Source organism: Eurypyga helias, unplaced genomic scaffold (assembly GCF_000690775.1).
Source record: "Eurypyga helias isolate BGI_N326 unplaced genomic scaffold, ASM69077v1 scaffold9662, whole genome shotgun sequence".
NCBI lineage: Eukaryota > Metazoa > Chordata > Aves > Eurypygiformes > Eurypygidae > Eurypyga > Eurypyga helias.
Window position 1 is genome coordinate 40091 of NW_010237947.1, and position 22286 is coordinate 62376.

The window sequence follows — 22286 nt, forward strand, 5'->3', positions numbered from 1 at the left end:
CTTTTAAAAGCACCTGACTAACAGGTGGAATTCAGCCATCTTTTGCACAGATTCAAGCATCTTTACAGGAGGGTTTTTAACTAAATTTGTACATGCCATGGTCACCAACTAGTGAGGAGTGGGCTAATGAGTGGACCTACTCAGAGATTCTTCTTTTCAGAGTAGAAGAATGAGGTTTTTTTTATCTTGCACATCTGAACAGTGCTTGAAAACAACATGCTGCCATCACATCTTGTGTGATAAAGAGTTAGGGCAGGAATCCATTTGTGAGAGTGTGCAAGGTCCACTGCCTCGAGTCATTGCAGCAACACAGTATGTGATGGGGGATCCATAGACTGTCCTTTCTTGCTGCAGAGCTTGTGTTGCTTGAGGCCTTGGTTAAGCATACCTACACAGCCAGCTCATTGCTGCTGTTAAAGAATGTAAAAATGGGATGTTTTGCAGCAGTCTTTAAAATACGGTGGGTAATGGGTTTAAATTGAAGGAAGTTAGATTTAGACTAGACATCCGGAAGAAGTTCTTCACGGAGAGGGTGGTGAGGCACTGGAACAGGTTGCCCAGAGAAGCTGTGGCTCCCCCCTCCCTGGATGTATTCAAGGCCAGGTTGGATGAGGCTTTGAGCAACCTGGTCTAGTGGAAGGTGTCCCTGCCCATGGCAGGGAGTTGGAACTAGGTGATCTTTAAGGTCCCTTCCAACTCAAACCATTTTGTGATTTTATGATTTTATGTTTTGGGTATGAGGATAGTCCATAATCATATCCCAGAGGCAGAGCAAAATAGCATATGAACCTACAGTCTTTTTACATAAAACAACTGTATTGGTTTGTTTAGTACCGTTCATACCACTCATTGGCAACAAAGTGTAGCAAGGCATAGGAGGTAAGAAGCTTCCTGCATGTCCTTGGGTTCACTCAAGAACTGGAACCAGTGCAACTCCTGATAAGGTTATTCCATAAAACATTCCAAGATTATCAAGAGGGTTGCACTGTATCATAAAAGAAAGAAAAAAAAAAAACCAATAGGTAGAATATAGCATGCAGAAGCAGTTTTCCAGCTCCTCCCATTGCAGCACGTAAGTGACAGAGTTATAGTTAACTTTGGATTATCAATCACTGTGAAACAGAATGGGAAGGTTGTACATTTGAGCAGCTTTTTCACTGGCTTTGCATTCAATGATGAGGGTCTCGGAATCAATACTAGACATGGAAATGGCAAACTACAGTGAGGTTTTAGATCCAACGTATACGGCACTGGAGTTCGAAACTATGCAGATTCTGTATAATGGCAATGGTGAGTTCTGCTTTGCGATGCAAAATCAAGCCAGCTAACAGAAGAAGGGAAGCTTAGTAATGTTGTAAGGTGTTAGCTAAATGTTTTATTAATGGAGCATTTGGGGGTTGTTTTCAAACTGCAAATCTGCTCTTTTACACTTCGTCACTAACTCTAAGTTAATAACATTATAATTCTTTAACATTAAGGAAAATAAAAGAGAGGTTATATGTAATAAAGTAACTGAACTGTACTGTCACCAGTCAGTTAATCAAAGGAAGAAAATGGTGTATTCAGCACTTGTTTTATTTACTGTAAGACAAATGAATAACTAGTATTGACAGTTTGGACATGAAACAATATTTTGTATATAGCATTTGGAAGGAGAGGACAAAATTATCGAGAGTCTTGTGAAAAAAAATAGCTACTGTTTCTTGATACCTAGTCTCTAATTGTTGGACTAATATTTTATTTATTGAAATGTTATCTAGCTTTTCTGGGTATGTGTATGTATGAATCAGAATGATTTTTAAAATAATTCACGTTGGCTTTCTAGAGGCTAATGTTTAGCTGAGAAAAACTATTTTCATTTGGCTAATGTAACAGTTTAAATTTAAGTGGAATTTTTAATGCAACAAATTTTTGAGAAATTGTATCAGTAAGTTATGACTGAAATAGGAAACACACGATTTCATTCTGCCATTGAGTACTGACCAAAAAAACACAAAAAAGTGAAATGTCAGTATATGGAAGTGAAGAAAAGAGTAAGGCAAAATGAACCACTCTAAAATGGTATTCCAAATCTTCTAATATACCTAAAAATTGTCTTATTATATCATAAAGTGTAATTGAGAGGTCCATTTTAATATGTATTTTTAAAAAGCAGAACAGATTTAGTGATTTGCGGGGAAAATAATTAGCACCTGCATTTCCATATATTCCTGCCATATAGAACCTGTTAGTTTTTATTGCTGGACTTGAATTTTTATCTAAATTTCTGATGTTTCATTACAACAAGCTTAGTAAACAGAAAGGTAGATATAGTTATTGATTTAGGAAGAAAAAACAGACCTTTATGCCCCAAGTGATTTTGAAGCTAACAACAATAGTTATGTAACTTTTAGATGATTTCTCTGGTTTTTGTTCTAATATGGGTGATTTCATTCGGGTTTTTTTTTTTTTGCTGAATAGTACCCTTTCAGTTCTGTTAATGTTACATAAAATGGGAAAGCAGATTAAGGAAGCTATGCTATGCTGCATTATGTGTTGGTGACAGAGCTAGTTAAACTATTCACTGTAAGTGATTAGTTTGATAATCATTAGTTATGAGGTGGAGCCCCTTTCTGTGTAGAGTTCGCTTTCAGTTTAGACTAAGTATTTTTTTACAGAATTTATAAAAACAATGTCTTGTAGCTACAGTGTTGTCTGGAACTAAAAGCTGCCACTTCTGAACTATACTGTGTGTCTTTTCTGGCTCTCTAAATTAATTAGAAACATTCAAAGAAGGTTAAAAACCCACACCCAGGCATTTCTGTTGAAATCAAAGAATTTCTAAAAATCAGGTCAATATCCCAGACATGGGATACCAAGGAAAATAAGTATATCCTTATATATATGCACAACTTGTAATTGCTATGAAATATTTCATTACTAGATTTAGATATTGTATTTTTAATTATTCTGCTGTGTCATTATGATGGAAAATTACAAAAGTCCAAAAGAAAAGTTTTATATTTTTCTAGCTAAATTAATCCTGTAACCTAGTTTGAAAAATAATTTTCTAGTCATGGCAAACTTAGTTTTAAAATAAAATCTTTATATAACTGAATTCTTACCTTTAAGATTTCATTTCTATTTAATCAATTTTTAATAAAATTCCTATCAATTATGTCTATGTAAAAAAGAAAAAATATTGCTTCTCTCTTTGTGTAAAGAACTTTGTTTAAATTCTGAGGTCTTCAGAACGCACTGAACATTTTATAATATATTTGTGTAATACATTTCAGTTGGATCTAGTACAATATGAATAATAATATGTATCAATATTAACAGTTTTACTTTTTGACCTTTCCACTGTTCATGAACTCATGTACTTTTGGATGCATGTTTGACTAACTAATTGATGTGACACTAAAAAACTGAACAAATACAGATGTTTACTGCATACGCAAACAGCTTTCCTTTCATAAAACCAGAAGCATAACAGAAAAAGCTATTTTGCAATCATTTCTTTGAACACGTCTGTTAAACATTGTGACTCAAAGGAGAATAAATATATCTGTTTTGATTTCAGGTGAATTTCTTCAGTATTGTTTACGATATTCAGTGACTATTTGTAAATCACATAGCTAATATTCTCTTGTGTAAGTGAAGTCTGCACCAATGTTCCTTTGGAAAACTTGTTTGAGGGAATAACACTTAGTCCTTTTAATATGCTTTTTTTTCATTAAGTATTAAGCAAAAATTGTCTTGCCTATATTTTTTTTTTTTGTGGTTACGCATGCAGTTACCAGTTATTGCCAGCTCGTATGAGAACAGATACATGAGATCTTTGCCAACTCTAGGCAACAATGCTTTGTGCCAAAGTTCCTCTTCATGTTAGTAAGACTGTATAGGTCATTAGACATGCAGAGTTACGCTTTCATTGTTAACTTTTTCCAATCGGAAAGTGTTTAGAATAAATTTACATCTTAGAAACTTCATAAATTCTGCTAGCCTATGTATAACTCTGAAAGTGTTTATCTGAATAAGAACCAGACGTAATTAGATATGTCATGCTATATAAACAGTAAGTGGCAATTAAAAGAGAAGGCTAGAAAAGGCGTCTCTCTATGTACAAAACGTTCAGGGAGTGGTTGTTGCAAGTCTTGCCTGTAAGTACATATGTTGTTCTTGCCTTTCCTCAGACGGTTCAGGAGAAGCTGTCAACATGAATGCTGCTGACAACGGGGTCAGTAGTCTCTGTGCAATATGTGGAGACCGAGCGACTGGGAAACATTATGGTGCTTCCAGCTGTGATGGATGCAAGGGATTCTTTAGGCGCAGTATACGGAAAAACCATGTCTATACATGCAGGTATTTTAAAAGTTCATCTAGAGGCCCTAAATTAATGAATTTAAGCAAAAATTACTTTCAGGCCTTTTTTGGACTTTTTTGAACTATGTAAGGGTATTTTCAGCTTTTTCTTAAGTAATTCTAACCAGCACTTTTGATGAGCATGTTATGATGAGCATGGTATGTTGTCACAATGTGGTAAAAATGTATTTTATTCAAGACTACTTGACAATACACATTCTAGATGTCTGTTTTTACTGTTAATATCATTACATCACCCAACAGCTGTTTCACTCTTTTGTTTATGATTACAAAGGTCATCATCTGGAAAAAAAAAAGTAAAAATTCTCAGATTTTCACCGGCAATGTGAAAAGTGTAGTTCTTAACTGTTTTCTAAGAATTCTTTTCCAATATTTTTACTTATGAAGGCAATTCCTGAATAAAAATATCCAAGATTTATGAGTCTTTTTTTAAGGACTGTACAAGCAGATCTATACATCTTCCCGCTTTGGGTGACACACTGCTCTTTTGAGTGAACATTTTCTCCCCTGTCAGTTTGTATGTCAATCTGATAATTTCTGGATGTCTAGCTGCCAAAATTATCATGCCACAGGTCTGTGCACCATGTTTGGTGAATTGCCCTGTGCATGCATGAGTTCATAAAATACCAGTGTTAAGCCGTGCACAGGATATATGGAAACCTCTGTGAGTTTAGACACATCACTAAATGAGAAAACTTTTTTTTAAGATATGCTGGTTATTGGAAATGTTGTTTGCTACACTCTTCCTTGGCCGGTTAATACTCTTATAAGGAAAGTTCTTCCTTATACACATACCACAGCAATACAGCATAGACATATCCCTAAAGTGGTGTGACAAAAGCTGATATAAGTGGTTCTAAGAAGAGGTATACAAAACATAGATCTGTTTATCTAACAAACACATACACAGCAAAAAGGTAAACAGAGAGAGGAGGAGATGCCTTTTATATATTTCCCTTAGTACATATGTAGGTGTGCATGAAAGCGTGAGTAAGCCTTTTTGCAGTGTCATACTCTGTGTGTTTCCTCATGTCTTTATTTCATTGTGGTGTTAGAAAATTTTCCTCCCATTTCCTGTTTAGATTTTCATCTGTAATGATACAACACGTAGCTTGTTCATTGGTATCTCCCAGAAGTAAAGTTCACCAGCCAAGGTTACCGGTTTTGCCTCTGAGGGCTCCTCCACACTGATGATACTTGGCATTTTCCTTGATTGTCCTTTCCCTTTTCTATTGGAAACTTTTCTTCTTCCCTCCTCGCCCCCCACATTTGGCGCAGCCAGTTACTGACATAGGTCACAAGTAAACTGAGATGTAAATGATGCACATAACTCCAAAATTTTCCACACTTCCTTTTCCAATGCATACACACACATATGTTCCTGCAAACTGAACAGGTATGAAACACCTCTCAAGACTGATTAATTAAAAAAAAAAAATCAAAACAATAGAAGAAGAAAGTCTGTGGTTAGAGATATTATTCTGAGACATCAGATAAGTTGGTTTTCTTCTTTGTAATCAGGGTGCTGCTTTATTAATGCTTTATATATCTACCTTTTCTTGCCTCTGACAGATTCAACCGGCAATGTATTGTTGACAAGGACAAGAGGAATCAATGCAGATATTGCCGTTTAAAAAAGTGTTTTCGAGCAAGAATGAAAAAAGAAGGTAATAGAATCATTTATTATTTGATATACAAAAATAAATAACCTGAATTGGTTTTAGAATGTAATCAAAACTCAAAAAAAATCAAGCAGAGTAATTCAATGGAAAGTCTGCTATCATGCCTTCACGATGGAGAAAGGAGTTTATATTGAGGTTACATATGTGCCATCTAATTTTCAGGTGGGTAAACAGTTCTAACACTTTGAACATTAGTAAATCTATGAGTTTGAAGTGAATTTACAACTCTTTAATCTACAAATCCTTGCACCAAAATTAATTGATTTCAAAGTGTTGATTCATATCCTAAAAAAGTTCAAAGTGTGAGATTTTCATTTTTAGTGATAAAAGCTCTGTCTGGGATTGTGTTTCTATGCTACCTAAGTAACGTCAGTGACAATTTACTAGTTCTTCCCTTAAATTTAAATGTTTGAAGAAGCCAGAAGAAGAAGTGTGAAGTTGAGTGAAAAAAGAGTGGTGAGAACAGTAGTGGTAACTGTCAGTGGAGTGTCCACATTTACTGAAAGAAAATTCTGACCTCATTAGGCCTTAATATGGGAAGATTGTTACTTAGGCATCTCTCTGACAGACATGAAGAAACATGGGTGTCACAGTGATCCATCTGTCAAAGTGGAAGGACTGGACAACCACAAGAGCAGAGCAATAGGGCAAGAGAGACAGTGGCAATATCAGAGGATTTTCACATTGAGTTGTTGGGGTTGTTGCTTCACTGGAAATTATGATGTAGAGGCAAAACTCTTCTTGATTTTGTTCAAATAAGCACTCAACAATGGTTCATCACAAACTTCGCTATGGTTTTTTTTTTTGGAGCATGATGTGTCTGCCTGAAGGCCGGTCTGCAATGTGAGCGTGCAGCTCTCCGCCACTGTAACCAGGCTATGATATTTTTAGTCTATACAAAGCATTCCTGAGATAAAGGAAGCTGTTTCTTGGTGCTCATATATCTATACTGCAGTACTGCTTTGCTACTGATCAAGTTTTATTATGAGGTAAAATGGATTTTCTCCTTGCAGATGGATGGAGATATTCTAAACAGTGCTACACTGTGTACCTGTGAAATAGGTTTACTAATTCTCATGGGTTTCCTTGAACACAGTTTAGCCTTCAAGAATTGGAGCCATTAAAATTAGTAACATATTGTATGTATATTAGCAATCTGTCATGAAGAAAAGGGAATCCCTGAAAGGTCTTGCAAAAAACAGAGCTTCACAAATTTTCAAAACCTGAAATGAAAGAATAGTTTAGCTCAGAAGGAACATCTGGAAGTCATCTAGTCCAGGCCCCCATTTAAAGGAAGGCTAACTTCTAGGTTCAGGCAGTTTTCTTGGGACCCTGTCCAGCCAGGTTTATACAGTCCCTGAGAGGGGAGATTCCACAACTTCTCCCAGAGCTTGAGAACTCACCGGGAAGAGCTTGAAAACTCACTGGGAAGAGTTTTTTCCTTATATCTAATTGGAATGTGTCTGACTGTAGTTAGGGTAGGGTCCATTGCCTCTTGTCCTTTCACTGTGCATCTGGGAAGAATCAGGCTCCATTTTTTTTTGCAATCTACGTACATTACACCCCCACCTCTGCCTTGGTCCTCTCTCTTCTACATAAACAGATACATCTCTTTGCTTCGCCTTGTGCATCTTGTGGGTTACATCTCCACAGCCCTGCACTGGGCACTGCCCAGTTTTTCCAACATCTTCCATGTGCTGAGACGCCTGAAATAGAGAAATAATCACAGCCCTCAGGATGCTAATGCAGCCTGATGCATGGCTAGCTGGCATCGCTATGAGGCACGCTGCTCACTCATGTTTATGAAGATATAGCCTGCACAAAACTTTTAACCTAATTTACACTTCTTTGCCTCCTCTGGTCCCACTACCTATAAAACTTTCATTTTTCATTGTGTCCAATACATGTTTATTCAAGGCTTCCCAGTGCTAAAATAATTCAAAATGCTGAACTGTAAATTTCACTGCTTGTGTGTTGTTATATACCTCTCTGCAACGTCAGGGGATGTCTCACAGCATAAGCGTAGCATAGTCTATGTGATAGTTTCTCAGCTTTTTCCTAGCAAATCACTTTATTTTCTTCAGGGCGAAGGTGAGAAATGCTTCAGCTGGTAAAAGCTATACAAGCCCTCTTTAAGCAAATATTCCCCCTTCCTCATGGACTGTCTGTTTAAGGCAATTTTAGCCTGAACTGACAAAAAGGCTGTAGCAAGACACAATCTAGTACAATAATCCAAAATTATGCATACACAGAAGAAAATTGAAGCATTTCCTTATGATTTGCAAAGTGTGTCACCAGTGACTTTCAACAATGATTGTCAGCTTAACTTACTATTTTTCTAATACTAATCAGCACTGACCTTATTTTAATTTTCTATGTAGCACTTAAGCTGCTGAGATTGAGTGGGTTTTTCTCATTCTTTTAAAAAAGGTTATATTTTTTGTTTCCCGTCTACATGAACATTTAGCACTTTGTGTTTATCACAGCACAACATTTCTTACTGTGACCTTAATAAAAGACCCATCAGTGAGTGTCCTTGGCAAAAAGTTAGTACACCTCTGGAATAAACTATGTGCATTTTTCAGATAAACCCTGAAAACTATTCAGTGTATAGAATATCTTTTTTTTTATTGAAACCTTTGGTACTGGTCCTAAATTCTGTAATGCAGATTGTTTCCCACAAATAACAAACATATCTTTGGAAATAAAGCTGCTGCTCTTAAAAGATGATGGAATTCCTTGTGCAATAAAAAGATTTTGATCAGCACAATTCCTTTTTTTTTTTCTTTCCTTTTCTCCTTGGCCTAACCTTGGACATGATCTAAGTTTTAGAAACATCTGATTGATAGTTTTATTTTGTTCTTCTTCCTTCAATTCAAAAGTAAGCCTTGTTGCTTCATAAGCCTTGCATGTGCTGATTAAGGATGCCTTATCCAAAGCCCTTTCAACTGCATTTTTTGGACCCCATGAGACAAAACTTACCGGCCTGAAACTTTTTGTTACTTTTTCTCTTTTTTTTACCTAGTTAATGTTCCGTAAACTGGCTAGAAATGTAATGTCACCAAGGAGGAGGGTGAGATTTAGGTTTCAAAATTATTTTATTAGTTGATTAAGTTCATGACTCATTCCTGTTTCAGGGTTCCTCACAGGAGAGCAGGATTAGGGCTTTCACACTTCCTCTGACTGAGACATTTTGTCAGTGGTCGAGTTGTACCTCCTGACCAGTTCAGCAGCCTGCAGATGTCCATTACCATAAAGCCTCACTTCTTAAATTGATTAAAAAAAAAAAATGACAACATGTGTTCAAGTCCAAAGGAAGAAAGACATTTTACTGTATTAAAGCCAGTGACAAAAGTGCTTGTAATTCAATATATACTTACAACTAATTATACATTGTAATTACAGGCAAACATAAAGTATACATAAAGACCATAAATATCTGTTGTTATCCTTCCTCATTACTCAGAGCTAAAAGCACAAGATCTTTTTTGAATGTCATACACTTGGATTCTTAGAGTTACCTAGTAAACTCCTGAAGTGGTATTGTGTGACAATGTCTGCAAGTCAATAAATGGAATGACTATTCTTTTCCAGCTGTACAAAATGAACGGGACAGGATAAGTACGAGAAGAAACACTTATGATGGCTGCAACATTCCCTCTATTAGCACACTGTCACAAGCTGAGACACTCTCTCGTCAGGTACCACAAAATTATTTGATGACTTTATGGCCATTTTTTCTGAAGTTAAATGCTTTTCTGTTTCTTATTGTATTAAATATAATTATGGAGATCACTTTTTTCTTTTTCCAAAATGCACCCAGCTTCCTCTTCCGAATGAAAGAGTCAGTAATAGAATACATTCTTAAAGAAAAGTCAATAAAAAAAAAATTCTACTTTGTCCAGGACAATATGTCCTAGGCACCTTTCTTAATAAAGCTTTATGGTTCTTACTGCTTTTAAATCAGTTGCTGTCTCAGGCAGCTGGTGGCATCTATCTATCCTTGAGTCTGGCTTTCCCATGAAACATTTGGAAAAAAAAGATGCCTAAAGCTATTACATTCAAAGGGGTGTGGACACTCATTTCCTTACATTCTTTTGAAAATCCCATTTTTAATATTCTTAGACATTATAAATAAGGCAAACAGAAGTGTTCCAACTGCAGTCTATTCACATCCCGCTTTTAAATTTTCTTTGTCTCATCTGAACTTCGTTTTCTTTTTTTTTTTTTTTTCCCCCTCCTTATTCAATCAATTGCTGAATGGAACAGTCTCCAGTCCTTTTCTGCACCTCAGATAAATCATGGTCATTGATTCTGCATTCTTGCACCTCTTACTAACTTACTTAGAATTTAACTGCCACCTTTACGATTTCATGCTGACTGATTTATACATCCCAAAATGTTTTGTAATCTCGTCCTTTATCAGCATATCTCTTAGGGTAGAACTGTCTGTAAAGAACTGATGCAAGAATTACTGGGTGATAGTCTTTGGTACATACTGCATGTCTGGGCAGACTAGATGAATATAATGGACCTTCCTAACTTTCATCCCTATACAGTATGAAAAATATGCCTATTTTTACCTCCTTAGTAATTCTTTGAACTTGCTTATTGTGCTTTTTTTTTTTTTTGTGTGTGTGTTACTCCTTTAATCATTTCCAACTGGTATATGCAATTCAGGAATAAGAGCTGTCTTAAACAGAATTACATCCTCAGCCTTTCCTGCCACAAAGTCCTTTTCAGGCAGTAGGTTCCTGGCCTAAAACATCATCTTATGTATGCGTAAAAATTTATTCTACTTATTATTTGGTATCATAGAATTATAGGATTGTAGGATCATTTAGATTGGAAAGGACTATTAAGATCATTGAGTCCAAAAAGCGTGAAAGAGAATGAGAGTGGGAATAAGAAAGGGAGGGAGATCAAGATAAGGGGAAAAAAGGGACTGCCAGAGGTACTGGGACAACAAAAAAAAAGGAAGGGAAGACCACAGGTTTAAGAGAGTAGATATCCAAGAAAAAGGAAGTTCAAGGGATGTCCACGAGGAAAGAAAATGCAAGAAGTGTCACAGAAATGAAAGCAGTCCAAGTCCTTGTCAGTCACCCAAACGTCTTTGTGAGCACTCTCCTGACAGTCATGCTTGCAACAGTGAGGATGATAAAAATGAAAAGCACAGACTTCTGAGCCAGGTTGTGCAGCCACAGGAATCCCAGTCACTGAACCCCTGTCATGTTACAGAAGAGTAGCAGATTTGCTGGAAAGAAGAATGAAAATCAGAAAAAAAAGGAAAGTTCCCAGTGTTATGAAGAATCAGTGTTTAAAGAGAGGGTTTCTTCAGCAGATAAGCAAAGAGAGCAACGAGATGCTTCAGAAAGCTCCCAGTCCAGGGTTCAGGAAAATCTCAGACATCTCTCCTCTGAAGAAAGAGATGCTTCTAATAGAATGCATGATGACAGCAAGAAAGAGTCTAAAGTATAGAAAAAGCATACAAAAAAATAAGAAAAATGATGACAGTGGGGTGGGGTGGAGATGTACACTAATGAATCAACAACTGAGGAAAAACATGTCTTTTCACAGAAGAAAGATCAAAAAAATAAAAATGTAGAGAAAAAAGCAGAAGAGGTCCAAGAGTGATTCCAAATATTCTGCCGATGAAATTGTTCAACATCATAAAAACAAGAAAGGATCAAGAACCCCCAGTGTAACAAAATAAGAATTGCTTGAAGCACCATCTGAGAAAGCTGTACCAGAAGTCCCCCCAAAAAGGGAAGATAAAATAGTTAGTGGCTGGTATGTTGTAGTAGGAGACAATTGCTCCCACTGTGTCAAGCATAAATGAAGATAAACCCTTGTCCTCAAAGACCAAGAGGTCACATTAACTGATGGAAAATTAAAGTTTTAAAAGTCCTTATTATTCCCTCAATAGAATGGGTCTGTAACATGAGTTCAGTCCTGATGAGAGACTTGAAGGAGGTGACAGTATCACAAATCATTGGACAAGTCCTTCAGCTGTGAAATATGGAAGAAGATGGCATTCATCCCTTTTAAAATTTTCATATTAAAATAGGGAAAATGGATTATTTTTTCCCGGAATATCCCTGACAGGGAGAAATTGTCCAACTACAATTTTTCTCCTACAGATCCAGGAGAGGCTTCCAAGATTATGTAAATATGAAAGACATGCTTGACTCTTGTAGAGAAGTAAAGGCATGTCTCTCTGGTGTTTCTCAGGACAATAGGGATCTAGTGTTATATTGTCACATTCATCAAGTCATTAACAGGAACAAGTTGCACCAGGAGAGGTTTCATCTTCATATAAGAAAAGAATTTTTTTACAGTGAGAACAATCAATAACTGGAACAATCTTCCCAGTAATGTAGTAGAGTCTCCATCACTGGAGGTTTTCATGATACTATTAGACAGGGTGATAGATAATCTTATAGAGGCTTCTTATCACACTAGAGGTTGGATAAGATGATCTTTCGAGGTCTCATTCAACCTTGGCTAGTCTATGATTCTATGATTCAGTGACTCCCATGTTTCACCCCAGAAATAAGAGGCAGGTTAAAGCAACAGAGAAATAGAAATGGCAAAGTTCACAGCTTCATATGTTGGAACAAGTCCAGAGGACATCCACGAAGGTGCTCAGAGGGCTGGAGCACCTCTGCTATGGGGAAAGGCTGAGAGAGTTGGCCTTGTTCAGCCTGGAGAAGAGAAGACTCCGGGGAGACCTTTTGCATCTTCCAGTACCTGCAGGGGCTACAAGGAAGCTGGGGGGGACTTTTTACAGGGGCCTGTAGTGACAGGACAAGGGGTAATGGGTTTAAATTGAAAGTGGGAAGGTTTAGATTGGACATCAGGAAGAAGTTCTTCCCGGAGAGGGTGGTGAGGCACTGGAACAGGTTGCCCAGAGAAGTTGTGGATGCCCCATCCCTGGATGTCTTCAAGGCCAGGCTGGATGAGGCTTTGAGCAACCTGGTCTAGTGGAAGGTGTCCCTGCCCATGGCAGGGGGGTTGGAACTAGATGGTCTTTAAGGTCCCTTCCAACCTAAGCCATTCTGTGATTCTATGATTCATATAATTTTGAAGAGATGCAATCCGAAGAATTAATAAGGAACCCCATGCTTGTCATCCCATGAATCCCCAGCAGAATCTCACCAAATAATTTCAGCACCGGGTCTATAGTTTGTCCTGTAAGTGTAATTTATACAGATACATAGCTTTGATTAAAAGATATTAAAGAAAGGACAATGTATTAAGTTCATGAGTCACTAAGTCTAATGGTTAAATAATCTGCCTGTTCTTTACCTTCTTGAATTAACCTCTAGTTGGTCCGTGGTGGTGGTGGTGTTTGGGGTTTTTTTTGTTTGTTTGTTTGGTTTTTTCCCTAGTAGATCACAATACCTTCTGCTATCAGAACTCTTTTCTTTGTGTAGGTGCTTTTGAATCTTGATCAAGACCCTTACTCTTCTGGAAAAAATGAAATGTGTTGAATTTCATTATTCTTTTTTTGTACTGGGGTTTTCCTAGACTTGAGCATTCTGGTAGTTCTCAGTTGAACGATATTCAGTATTTTCAACTTCTTTTTTTGTAGAACAGATGCCAGAAATGGACTCATGATTACAGCAGAGATTTAACAAATGGTCTGTCTACAAAGAGACAATACCTCTCACCTTTTCCTTGCATGATCGTCTATGAATTACATGCCTGAGGATTTTTTTGTCTGTCTAGCTGCTGTGTTTCTTTGAGAACTACTGTTCAGCTGGTTAACTGCCATTAATATCTAAGCTGTTTTCAGTGATTTAGAGTACTGAATTATGTAGCAAGCACTGATGTTTAGTTCAGAAGTGCAACTCTTTTTGACTCCCAAGGATAATGGGATTTCACCTCAGATCTCACTGGGGAATTTAACATGGATCTGGGAAGGAAGGGGATCTGGTAGGAGTCAACCTAAATAACATCCACCATCCTGAAATCTGTAGGTACACAGTATTGGAAGATCAAAAAATTTTTTTTAGCAGGGGGAAGATAATCAAAATACAGATTTTCCTGAGTATGCTTTCTGTAAATAAAACATAAGGCTAAAGTCAGTTTCATAGGCCTTGTACAGTGGTGGGGTTTTGATGTTGTTGTGGTGGGACCTTTTCTTTTTCCTTTTCCTTTTCCTTTTCTTTTTCCTTTTCCTTTTCCTTTTCCTTTTCCTTTTCCTTTTCCTTTTCCTTTTCCTTTTCCTTTTCCTTTTCCTTTTCCTTTTCCTTTTCCTTTTCCTTTTCCTTTTCCTTTTCATTTTCCTGTTCCTGTTCCTGTTCCTTTTCCTCTTCCTTTTCTTTTTCCTGTTCCTTTTCTTCTTCTTCTTTCCCCCCCGGTATGATAGCAGCTATAAACTGACCTTTTCTTCTCAAGCTTCGTTTTTTCTTAAGTCATCTTTCCTGCCTGGCTTAAGAGCAAGCCTGGTTTTGTTCCTTTCCTTGAAAAGTCATTAAGAATTTCAGGTTTTGGTTCAGTGATTATGTGGAAATGATCCAGTTTCAGGCCCAGAAAGATACTGCTCTCTTCTTATTTCACACAACACTGTTCACTGCAGGTGGTCTAATGCACACTCATATTCTTTACATTTGCTCTGAAACATCTCAGGCCTCTACCTATACTGATGCTTCATCATCACAAACCATTCTCCTCCAGGCACTAAAAACCCTTGTTTTACCTTCTAAAGTTAATGATACTTATCTTTTCACTAGAAGAACATGCTACCCCTTTATTTCTCTCTTTCTTTGCTCTTATTGTTACTACATGCCCGTGAGCTCTTTTTTTCTTTCCTGAAATGAAGTAAATGTCAAAGGAATTAAAAAAACTCCCCTCCCCATGCAAATAATAAGGACTCATGTATATTTATAAATAGCATTTTGGAATTATAAGATATTGTATCATGATATGAATAGTGTAATTTAACATACTGTAGTACACATTTCTAATAATGAGAAATAAAATCATATCATTTACATGCAGACTAATGGTCTATATGGTCAAGGGATTTCTGAAGAGTATGAAGGATTACTGCTGTGATTTTTTTCTGAAATATGTTGTTAACCAGTGAAAATGCAATTATATAAGATTTAACATTGTTATTTTTTTTCTCTCACTATGGCCAGATCTCAATCTCCAGTCCTGGTGCTAGCACTGACATAAATGTTAAGAAAATTGCTGGTATTAGTGATGTCTGTGAATCTATGAAGCAACAACTTTTGGTTCTGGTGGAATGGGCTAAATATATTCCAGGCTTCTGTGAATTACCACTGGATGACCAGGTATAAGAGGAGACCAAAAAGAAAACTTTAATTACTGTCCTGTTATATCTGTGATATTTAGATATTATGATTCCACACTCATTTTTTGTCTGATCAAATAGAGCTAGGTGCTGGACCCAGCATCTTAAATGTTTTTAAAGTTTTGAAATAGCACCACCACAGGTAACCAGAGGAAATTGATAAGACCCTAGCACATTAACAGAAAGAAGCAGCAAACCACTGTCTTCCAGTGTTTTGCACTTTCTCTATTCTTTTGGAAGCAGAGGTACCAAGCTGCACGCAAAAATGAAAAAAAAAAGTTAAAATATACCAAGTTTTTTTCTGACTTTTCAAAGTATTTATTTCATGTTCACCATTTATTATAATATGATTTAAGACAGTGTGTTACTTAATTTGAAGCAGGTCTTCTCTACTTGCAAAAAATAAAAGCCATTAAAATCTCAGACAAATACCAAACCTACTGATATCAGTGCGTGGCAAATAGTCTTTCACATAATACAATGTACTAAAACTATATTGTAATATGGAGTATGAGGGAAAAAACCCATCAAACCTTGAAACTTCTTAAGGGTTTTTATGACAGAGGTCTGATCTATATCCTAATACCCTGTAATATATCCTAATATATCACTGGGTTTCAGAGTAAGTTGTGCTGGCCCACTCAAAATCAGCGTCTCCACGTTGCAGTAAGCAGTTCTCTCACTGGCTGCCTGGGCAGGAGTTTAATTCACAGGTCAGGATGTCTTGGCGCCAGTCCACCAAAACCTGATTCAGCTGTTTCAGAAAATGACTTCATGAAGTGGAATCATGTAATTACTCCTTTTTGCCTCTTCTGTCTCTCAGTTTTTAACAAAATCCTGCAAGGAAGGTTAGATCATCCTTGGATTTGAGAATCAAACTGAGCTCATTCCCTCATACTATTTCTCAGAAATACGGAGGTGTTTCAGGTCATAAGAGACCCCTCCACAATAGGAGCTTAATGATGTCTTTGCAGACCCACAGAATATATGTGTGCACAAGCTCAATATACTGGAATAAGTTAAAAATCTGTTGATGTGAAAGAAGGAAAGTTTCAAATGCATTGATTGCACAAGGGCAACAAAAGCAAGCAAAAATATTGCTGATTTTATTGTTGAGATATCATGAAGGAAAATAAAAAAACATCAGAACTCATTAAAAATTTCTGTATTTAAAAAATAAAAATCATCTTAGAAAGATGGGCTGAAAACACCCTTGCAGTGCTTGAAGAGTACGTGTTGGGAAATACTCCGGAAACTTAGGAATCTTAGAAAAGTAGTGACAAAGGTATTGGGAGTTAAAACAAATGCCACTTTTGCATTTTTGATAGCCTCTTTCTAAGAGGAATTGTGCATTTAGTTACAAAATAAACCATCTAGTTTTGAACAAACGATTCCTGATCTGGGAATCATCCTGATTTACAAACCACAGAGCAGGCAAGAGCAGATAAGTAAACGCTACAGAGGAGCAGAAAAATCTTAACACTTTAAGTATTCCTAGGTGCTGTGTCCCTTTACATCACTCATAAAGTATTGGCTTGGACACGTTAAGGAAAATATTACTTGCCAAGAGAGGACTTCCTTGAGGAAATAGAGGCCAGCGCTGAAGTTTCAAGCAGACATTAAAAACAAAGGAAAGTAAATAGATGACAAAGAGTAAACAAATGACCACATTTTAAGTGCCTTCCTGGTATGAATCAAGTTTCTTCTTTGTTGCCAGTAGTGGATATTTTAGCATATCTGGCTTTGTTGGAGAAAAAGTTCTTTTAAGTGCGACATAAATTTTTGTTTCAAGGTGAGAAAAATGAAACGTTGATAGTGTTGAATTTACTGCTACAGTTCATTCCAGCCCACTGGAGCCTTTAGTGTCAATTTAAAATTCCAGAAAAGACTTTTGTAAAGGAATAGCCACTAAGAAATAAATGCAAGTATTCTATTGAGAAGTATTTTGCAGAGCTGTATGTTTAAAATCTAGACCAAATGCTAGAAGTGACAGAGGATGACAATTTCATTATCGTGTGCTCTTAGTACAGTGTTAATTTTTCTACTTTCGCTTTACATTTTACCTCCTAACCATCTTAAACATGTACCTATAGCTGAATATACAGTAATATGCATGCTCATTTCCTTTGCCCTTATTGGAACTTACTGCATTTTCTTCTAATGAGTCTGCTGTTTTTCCCTTGAGGTTGCCCTACTAAGGGCACATGCTGGGGAACACCTGTTGCTTGGAGCAGCTAAACGGTCCATGGCATATAAGGATATCTTACTTCTAGGTAAATATAGGTTCTGTTTTAATTAATAATGATGATGTAATAGTACATTAGCAACCACGTAATCACTTAAGTGGGATAAATCTCCTGGTGCAATCAAAGCAATGCATTCTGTGAACACTAAATAGCTATTGATGGCATGATGTCACATGCCCTGTTCCAGCAAATGCAGGTGGACAGTTTTCTGTGAGTTAATATGGCTAAAGGCTTAGTGGATACCAGAAACCACAACTTAAGGGAGTTCCCGGCAAATTGTCTCCTTACATTAACATTCTTTCTACACCTTTGTCCATAAAACCACAGAACAAAACAACAACAAAGAACCCCATAAAACCACTTTGCTTAAGAGAGGAGTAGCCAACCTGTGGCCCATGTACTAATTTCAATCTTCATGAAGACCATTTATCTGGTGCTTCCCCTAGAGCCCTTCAGACATAGTCGGAGAAGATTCTACAGGCTGGAAAATTGGTTATCCTGTTCCCTGCAATTCTCTTTCCTAAGAGCTATGATTGCTGCCTTGACAATTGCCATGTGGCCATCATGTCAACAGCATGCCTGTTGTCCCCTGCTGTGCGGGAGATGGGTGCATCCATGGCACGGTGAGGAGTCACACCTGCATAAGTATTTTCTTGGTCACTTGACATGGCTCCTTCACTAGATTATCTGAATAAAGCATGGTTGTTAGGGAAGGTGTCACCATCGCGTGGTGGAAGCATGTCTTCCCTTTGTTCACACGGCAACGAGGCACAGTACTATGATGAGGTGTGTACCTGTGTGTATAATGACACGATGAGGCATTTGTTAGCCTTGTTTGACACAGTACTCTGCCAGTCTGAAGCGTACCCTGCCAAAGATGATCTCATTGCACATGTGCAGCACTTGGCCTGTTTTTTGAGAAAGTCTGTCTTCTTGAATAGTCACGACTATGAAGCATACAGACTCAAACTAGTTTCTTCCCTGGTTGTGTGGTGAAAGGTTTTCTGCTATTTGTTCTCCTTCCTCCTTGGACTGCCATTACATAGCGCTACATCAGCTTGAATTTACTTTTACAGATATCATATCATTAAAGGGACAGGAAGGGCTTGTTCTGGAGATACTACTCTCACCAGCAATCCTTTCAAGTTAAAAACTACTTTCTTAACCTAGTTATTTCTCTAGATACAGTTTTACTGACAAAATTAAGAGAAATAAAAAAGAAATGTCTGCAGTTTTACTGAGCTTAGTAGGTAATAAGGACAAATAATGAGAAAATAATAAACAGAAAATTGTAGTTAGCATCACCAACATCAGCATATATACTGAAAGAAGAAATAATTTGAAGCTCCAAGGCTTATTTCTGATATGTGGTGGTAGATATCTTTGTAGTATATTAGACATTTTGGCATGGATGTCTTGTAATTATCAGCTTTTCTTTCAAAATTTCTTGGTGGCTTCTGGAAGCTGTAAGGGTTTTCCACTGTTCTCAACACTTATGTTAGATGATTTCTGGACAGAAGTTGAACTAAGATGCCATGATGGAACCTGCCCCAAATGGAAATTTAAAATTAAAAGACTAAGGAAAATTCATTTATTACTGAAATTTTTCTGATGCTTCTAAACTTTATTAGAAATAACAGAAGCATCTGCCAGAAAAAGAAGCACTCCTGCTGTCTCCTCTGGATGAGAGTTCTTTCTCTGTTGACAAATCCTTATTATCCTATATTATTTTAATGGCAGAAGAAGAAATTTTAGAATCATTTTAGCACTATATTTATCTATTATGTAAAGATAAAGTCCTACTTTCTCCATGCTTATGCATTCAAATACGGACCTCAGTCCTGTGGACTAATCAGTAACTGTGCACATGTTGATATATTTACATGCACAGATTATTTACTGGGTGACAGCTGTATTTTGCACATATACTCTGTTTGCAAAGAACAGTTTTGTCTGATACAAAGGAGAGCTATTACATGAAAAAAATATTAAATGATTTGATTAAGCAAAATAAAATGTGCTTTTGAAAATGGGCTTCATCTAGTACATTACATCAAAGTCTTTATATCAATTCACATGTTGGTATTCTTTCTCTCCAAGGCAACAATTACATAATCCATCGCAACAGTACTGAAGTAGAGATCAGCCGAGTGGCAAATCGGATTTTAGATGAACTAGTTCGACCCTTCCAGGAAATTCAGATAGACGACAATGAGTACGCTTGCTTGAAAGCAATTGTGTTTTTTGATCCAGGTACCTTTTAGAAAATATCTCTGAGAATTATTGCACATATTGATTATATTGAAAGTAATTTTTCTTGATGTAGCATCTGCTCATGTTATCTAGGTGCATGGAAAAGAATAAAATTTAAAAACTTAAGATGCTCGTCCCAAATCATAAACTGCCTTGACTTTAATGTTTTCTTATTTTTTAAGATGCAAAGGGCCTGAGTAATCCGATGAAGATTAAGAACATGCGGTTCCAAGTCCAAATCAGTTTAGAGGATTATATTAATGATCGTCAGTATGACTCCCGAGGAAGATTTGGAGAACTTCTGCTTCTACTGCCTACACTCCAGAGCATCACTTGGCAAATGATCGAGCAAATACAATTGGTTAAACTATTTGGAATTGTTAAAATTGACAGTTTGCTTCAGGAAATGTTGCTTGGAGGTAAGCTAAAAACTTGTTAAATTTACCATGCTGTATTATATTGAATACTAAGATGTAGAAGCAATCATGACGTAAACAAGCATTTTGACCACTGCCTCCCTGACTGAGCTTTGGGTCATATAATTGTTGGCTAAAGCCTTCTATTCTTGGCTGCTCGTCTTGTTAACTCAGTCCTACAGCTTCAGATTGTCCTGTGTACTTCTCAGTCATTGCTCAGTAGCTAAACATAAGGTTCCTTAGGCAGATGGAAGAATCCTTAAAAATATTTAATGAAATCCACTGTTAATGCAGTCAAAACATTGAAAACGAGTGCTTAATATGGTTGAAGTCTGGTTAAATTGTTTAATGAATACCTAAAGGCCATTATTCAGATTGCCAATCAAAATATTTTCTCTGCAGAAATGTAATTATTGCAATTTAAGTCATTGGCAACAACATGCTCTTTTGAATATGCTCATGTTATTTTTGCAGGTACTTCTAATGATTCCAGTCATCTGCATCATCCAGTACATCCTCACTTAGCCCAAGATCCACTAACTGGACAAACTATCCTCATAAGTTCAATGTCTGCTCCTGTACATACAGAACAGATTTGTAAGTAATTGCAAGTTAGCCTTCTGTCATAATATTTCACTGTTACAGTTAAAAACGTTAATTAGAATGGTGGCCTGTCAGTGCTCATAGAGTTATTTCATCACCATTCTTAAATTAAAATAATTATGCATTAAAAAAGTATGTGCATAAGCAGTCTTATGTGGTAGACTTTGAGCTGAATTTAATCTAATTCTAAAAATTCAGTACCATTCTGATTTATCATTGGCTTAACATGAACAATTGTTAATAAAATAAAAATTCTGATAACTAAAATATCCTATTTACTTCCCATGCCAAATGTAATAGAACTTTGTTTTGGGGCAGTAGTATGTATGTGTATGTGTATGTGTACATGTACATGTGTATGTATATGTGTGTGTGTGTGTGTGTATGTGTGTGTGTATGTGTATATGTATGTGTATGTATAGTAGGTCTGAATATAAGAATACTGAATTCTTTCTATATTATTTTTCAGCAACTCCAGAAACTCCATTACCTTCACCTCCTCAAGGATCTGGGCAAGAATACAAAATGCCTACAAATCAGGCTTCAGTCATTGCACAGCAATCTATTTTGAAACAAAAACCATTGTGATAATTTTTCTCTGTCTTGTCCTTCCTTCCTTCCTTCCTTCCTTCCTTCCTTCCTTCCTTCCTTCCTTCCTTCCTTCCTTCCTTCCTTCCTTCCTCCCTTCCTTCCTTCCTTCCTTCCTTCCTTCCTCCCTTCCTTCCTTCCTTTCCTTTTATGCACTAGATAAATTGGTAGGATACTTGCACATGTAAAATCTCAGGATGATAATGGGAATTATTTCCTCAGCAGCCACTACTGTGGGTGTTTCTTAAAACACCCCATGATTTGGAAAGTAATACTCACTAGTCTGACTGATGCGTACAACTGTAACTGGATGCTGCAGTCTGGGAAATATGTATAGAGCTTGATATTATTTTTAGATCTTTGAACTGCATAGATTCATTTTTTATTTCTCGTTTTGTTGTCTTAATATTATTGCTTTAGATGTGTATATAATTTTTTCATTGTGACAGAACTGGTTAGTGCTTTTTTAGCTGTGAATTGTAGACATGAAAAAGCAGGTTGATCAAACAAAAGCCAAGATTCCATTAATAGCAAAATAGTAGGCTACCAAACAAAGCACATGCATTACATAAAAAGGAGAAAATACTTTAAGGACAGAAATACCCAACTAATTTTTTAAAAAATCTTGATTTGAAAGAACCATCTCTTACAAGTAAAATTTCAACAGAAGATGAATCCTCCTTGCTTACCTGTTTGTATGAATCAGGGGGCCTGCCATGTGCAAATAACCTTGAGGATTTTTAAAAATCTGTATCCACAGTGAAGTCTGTATCAGTCAATTGGGCAGTGCCGAGGCATGGATGCAGGC

At 36.7% G+C, this 22286-nt stretch overlaps 1 protein-coding gene across 1 annotated transcript; it reads left to right on the forward strand.

The window, feature by feature from the left end:
• The first annotated feature begins 1162 nt into the window (after nt 1-1162).
• HNF4G (hepatocyte nuclear factor 4, gamma) lies at nt 1163-21478 on the forward strand. The gene is made up of 10 exons (XM_010147675.1): nt 1163-1290; nt 4176-4344; nt 5938-6032; nt 9642-9748; nt 15197-15352; nt 17558-17645; nt 19719-19871; nt 20054-20290; nt 20762-20884; nt 21360-21478. Exons 1-10 carry the CDS (start codon nt 1173-1175, stop codon nt 21476-21478), a joined length of 1365 nt encoding a protein of 454 aa, XP_010145977.1. The 5' UTR covers nt 1163-1172.
• The last annotated feature ends 808 nt before the right edge of the window (nt 21479-22286 follow it).

What these genes read in the sequence shown, in the direction of transcription:
- HNF4G (XM_010147675.1), top strand. Translation starts at nt 1,173, where the DNA reads ATGATGAGGGTCTCGGAATCAATACTAGACATGGAAATGGCAAACTAC. An exon ending in AACCATGTCTATACATGCAG is followed by an intron (nt 4,345 to 5,937) that starts GTATTTTAAAAG and finishes TGCCTCTGACAG; the next exon opens with ATTCAACCGGCAATGTATTG. An exon ending in AGCAAGAATGAAAAAAGAAG is followed by an intron (nt 6,033 to 9,641) that starts GTAATAGAATCA and finishes ATTCTTTTCCAG; the next exon opens with CTGTACAAAATGAACGGGAC.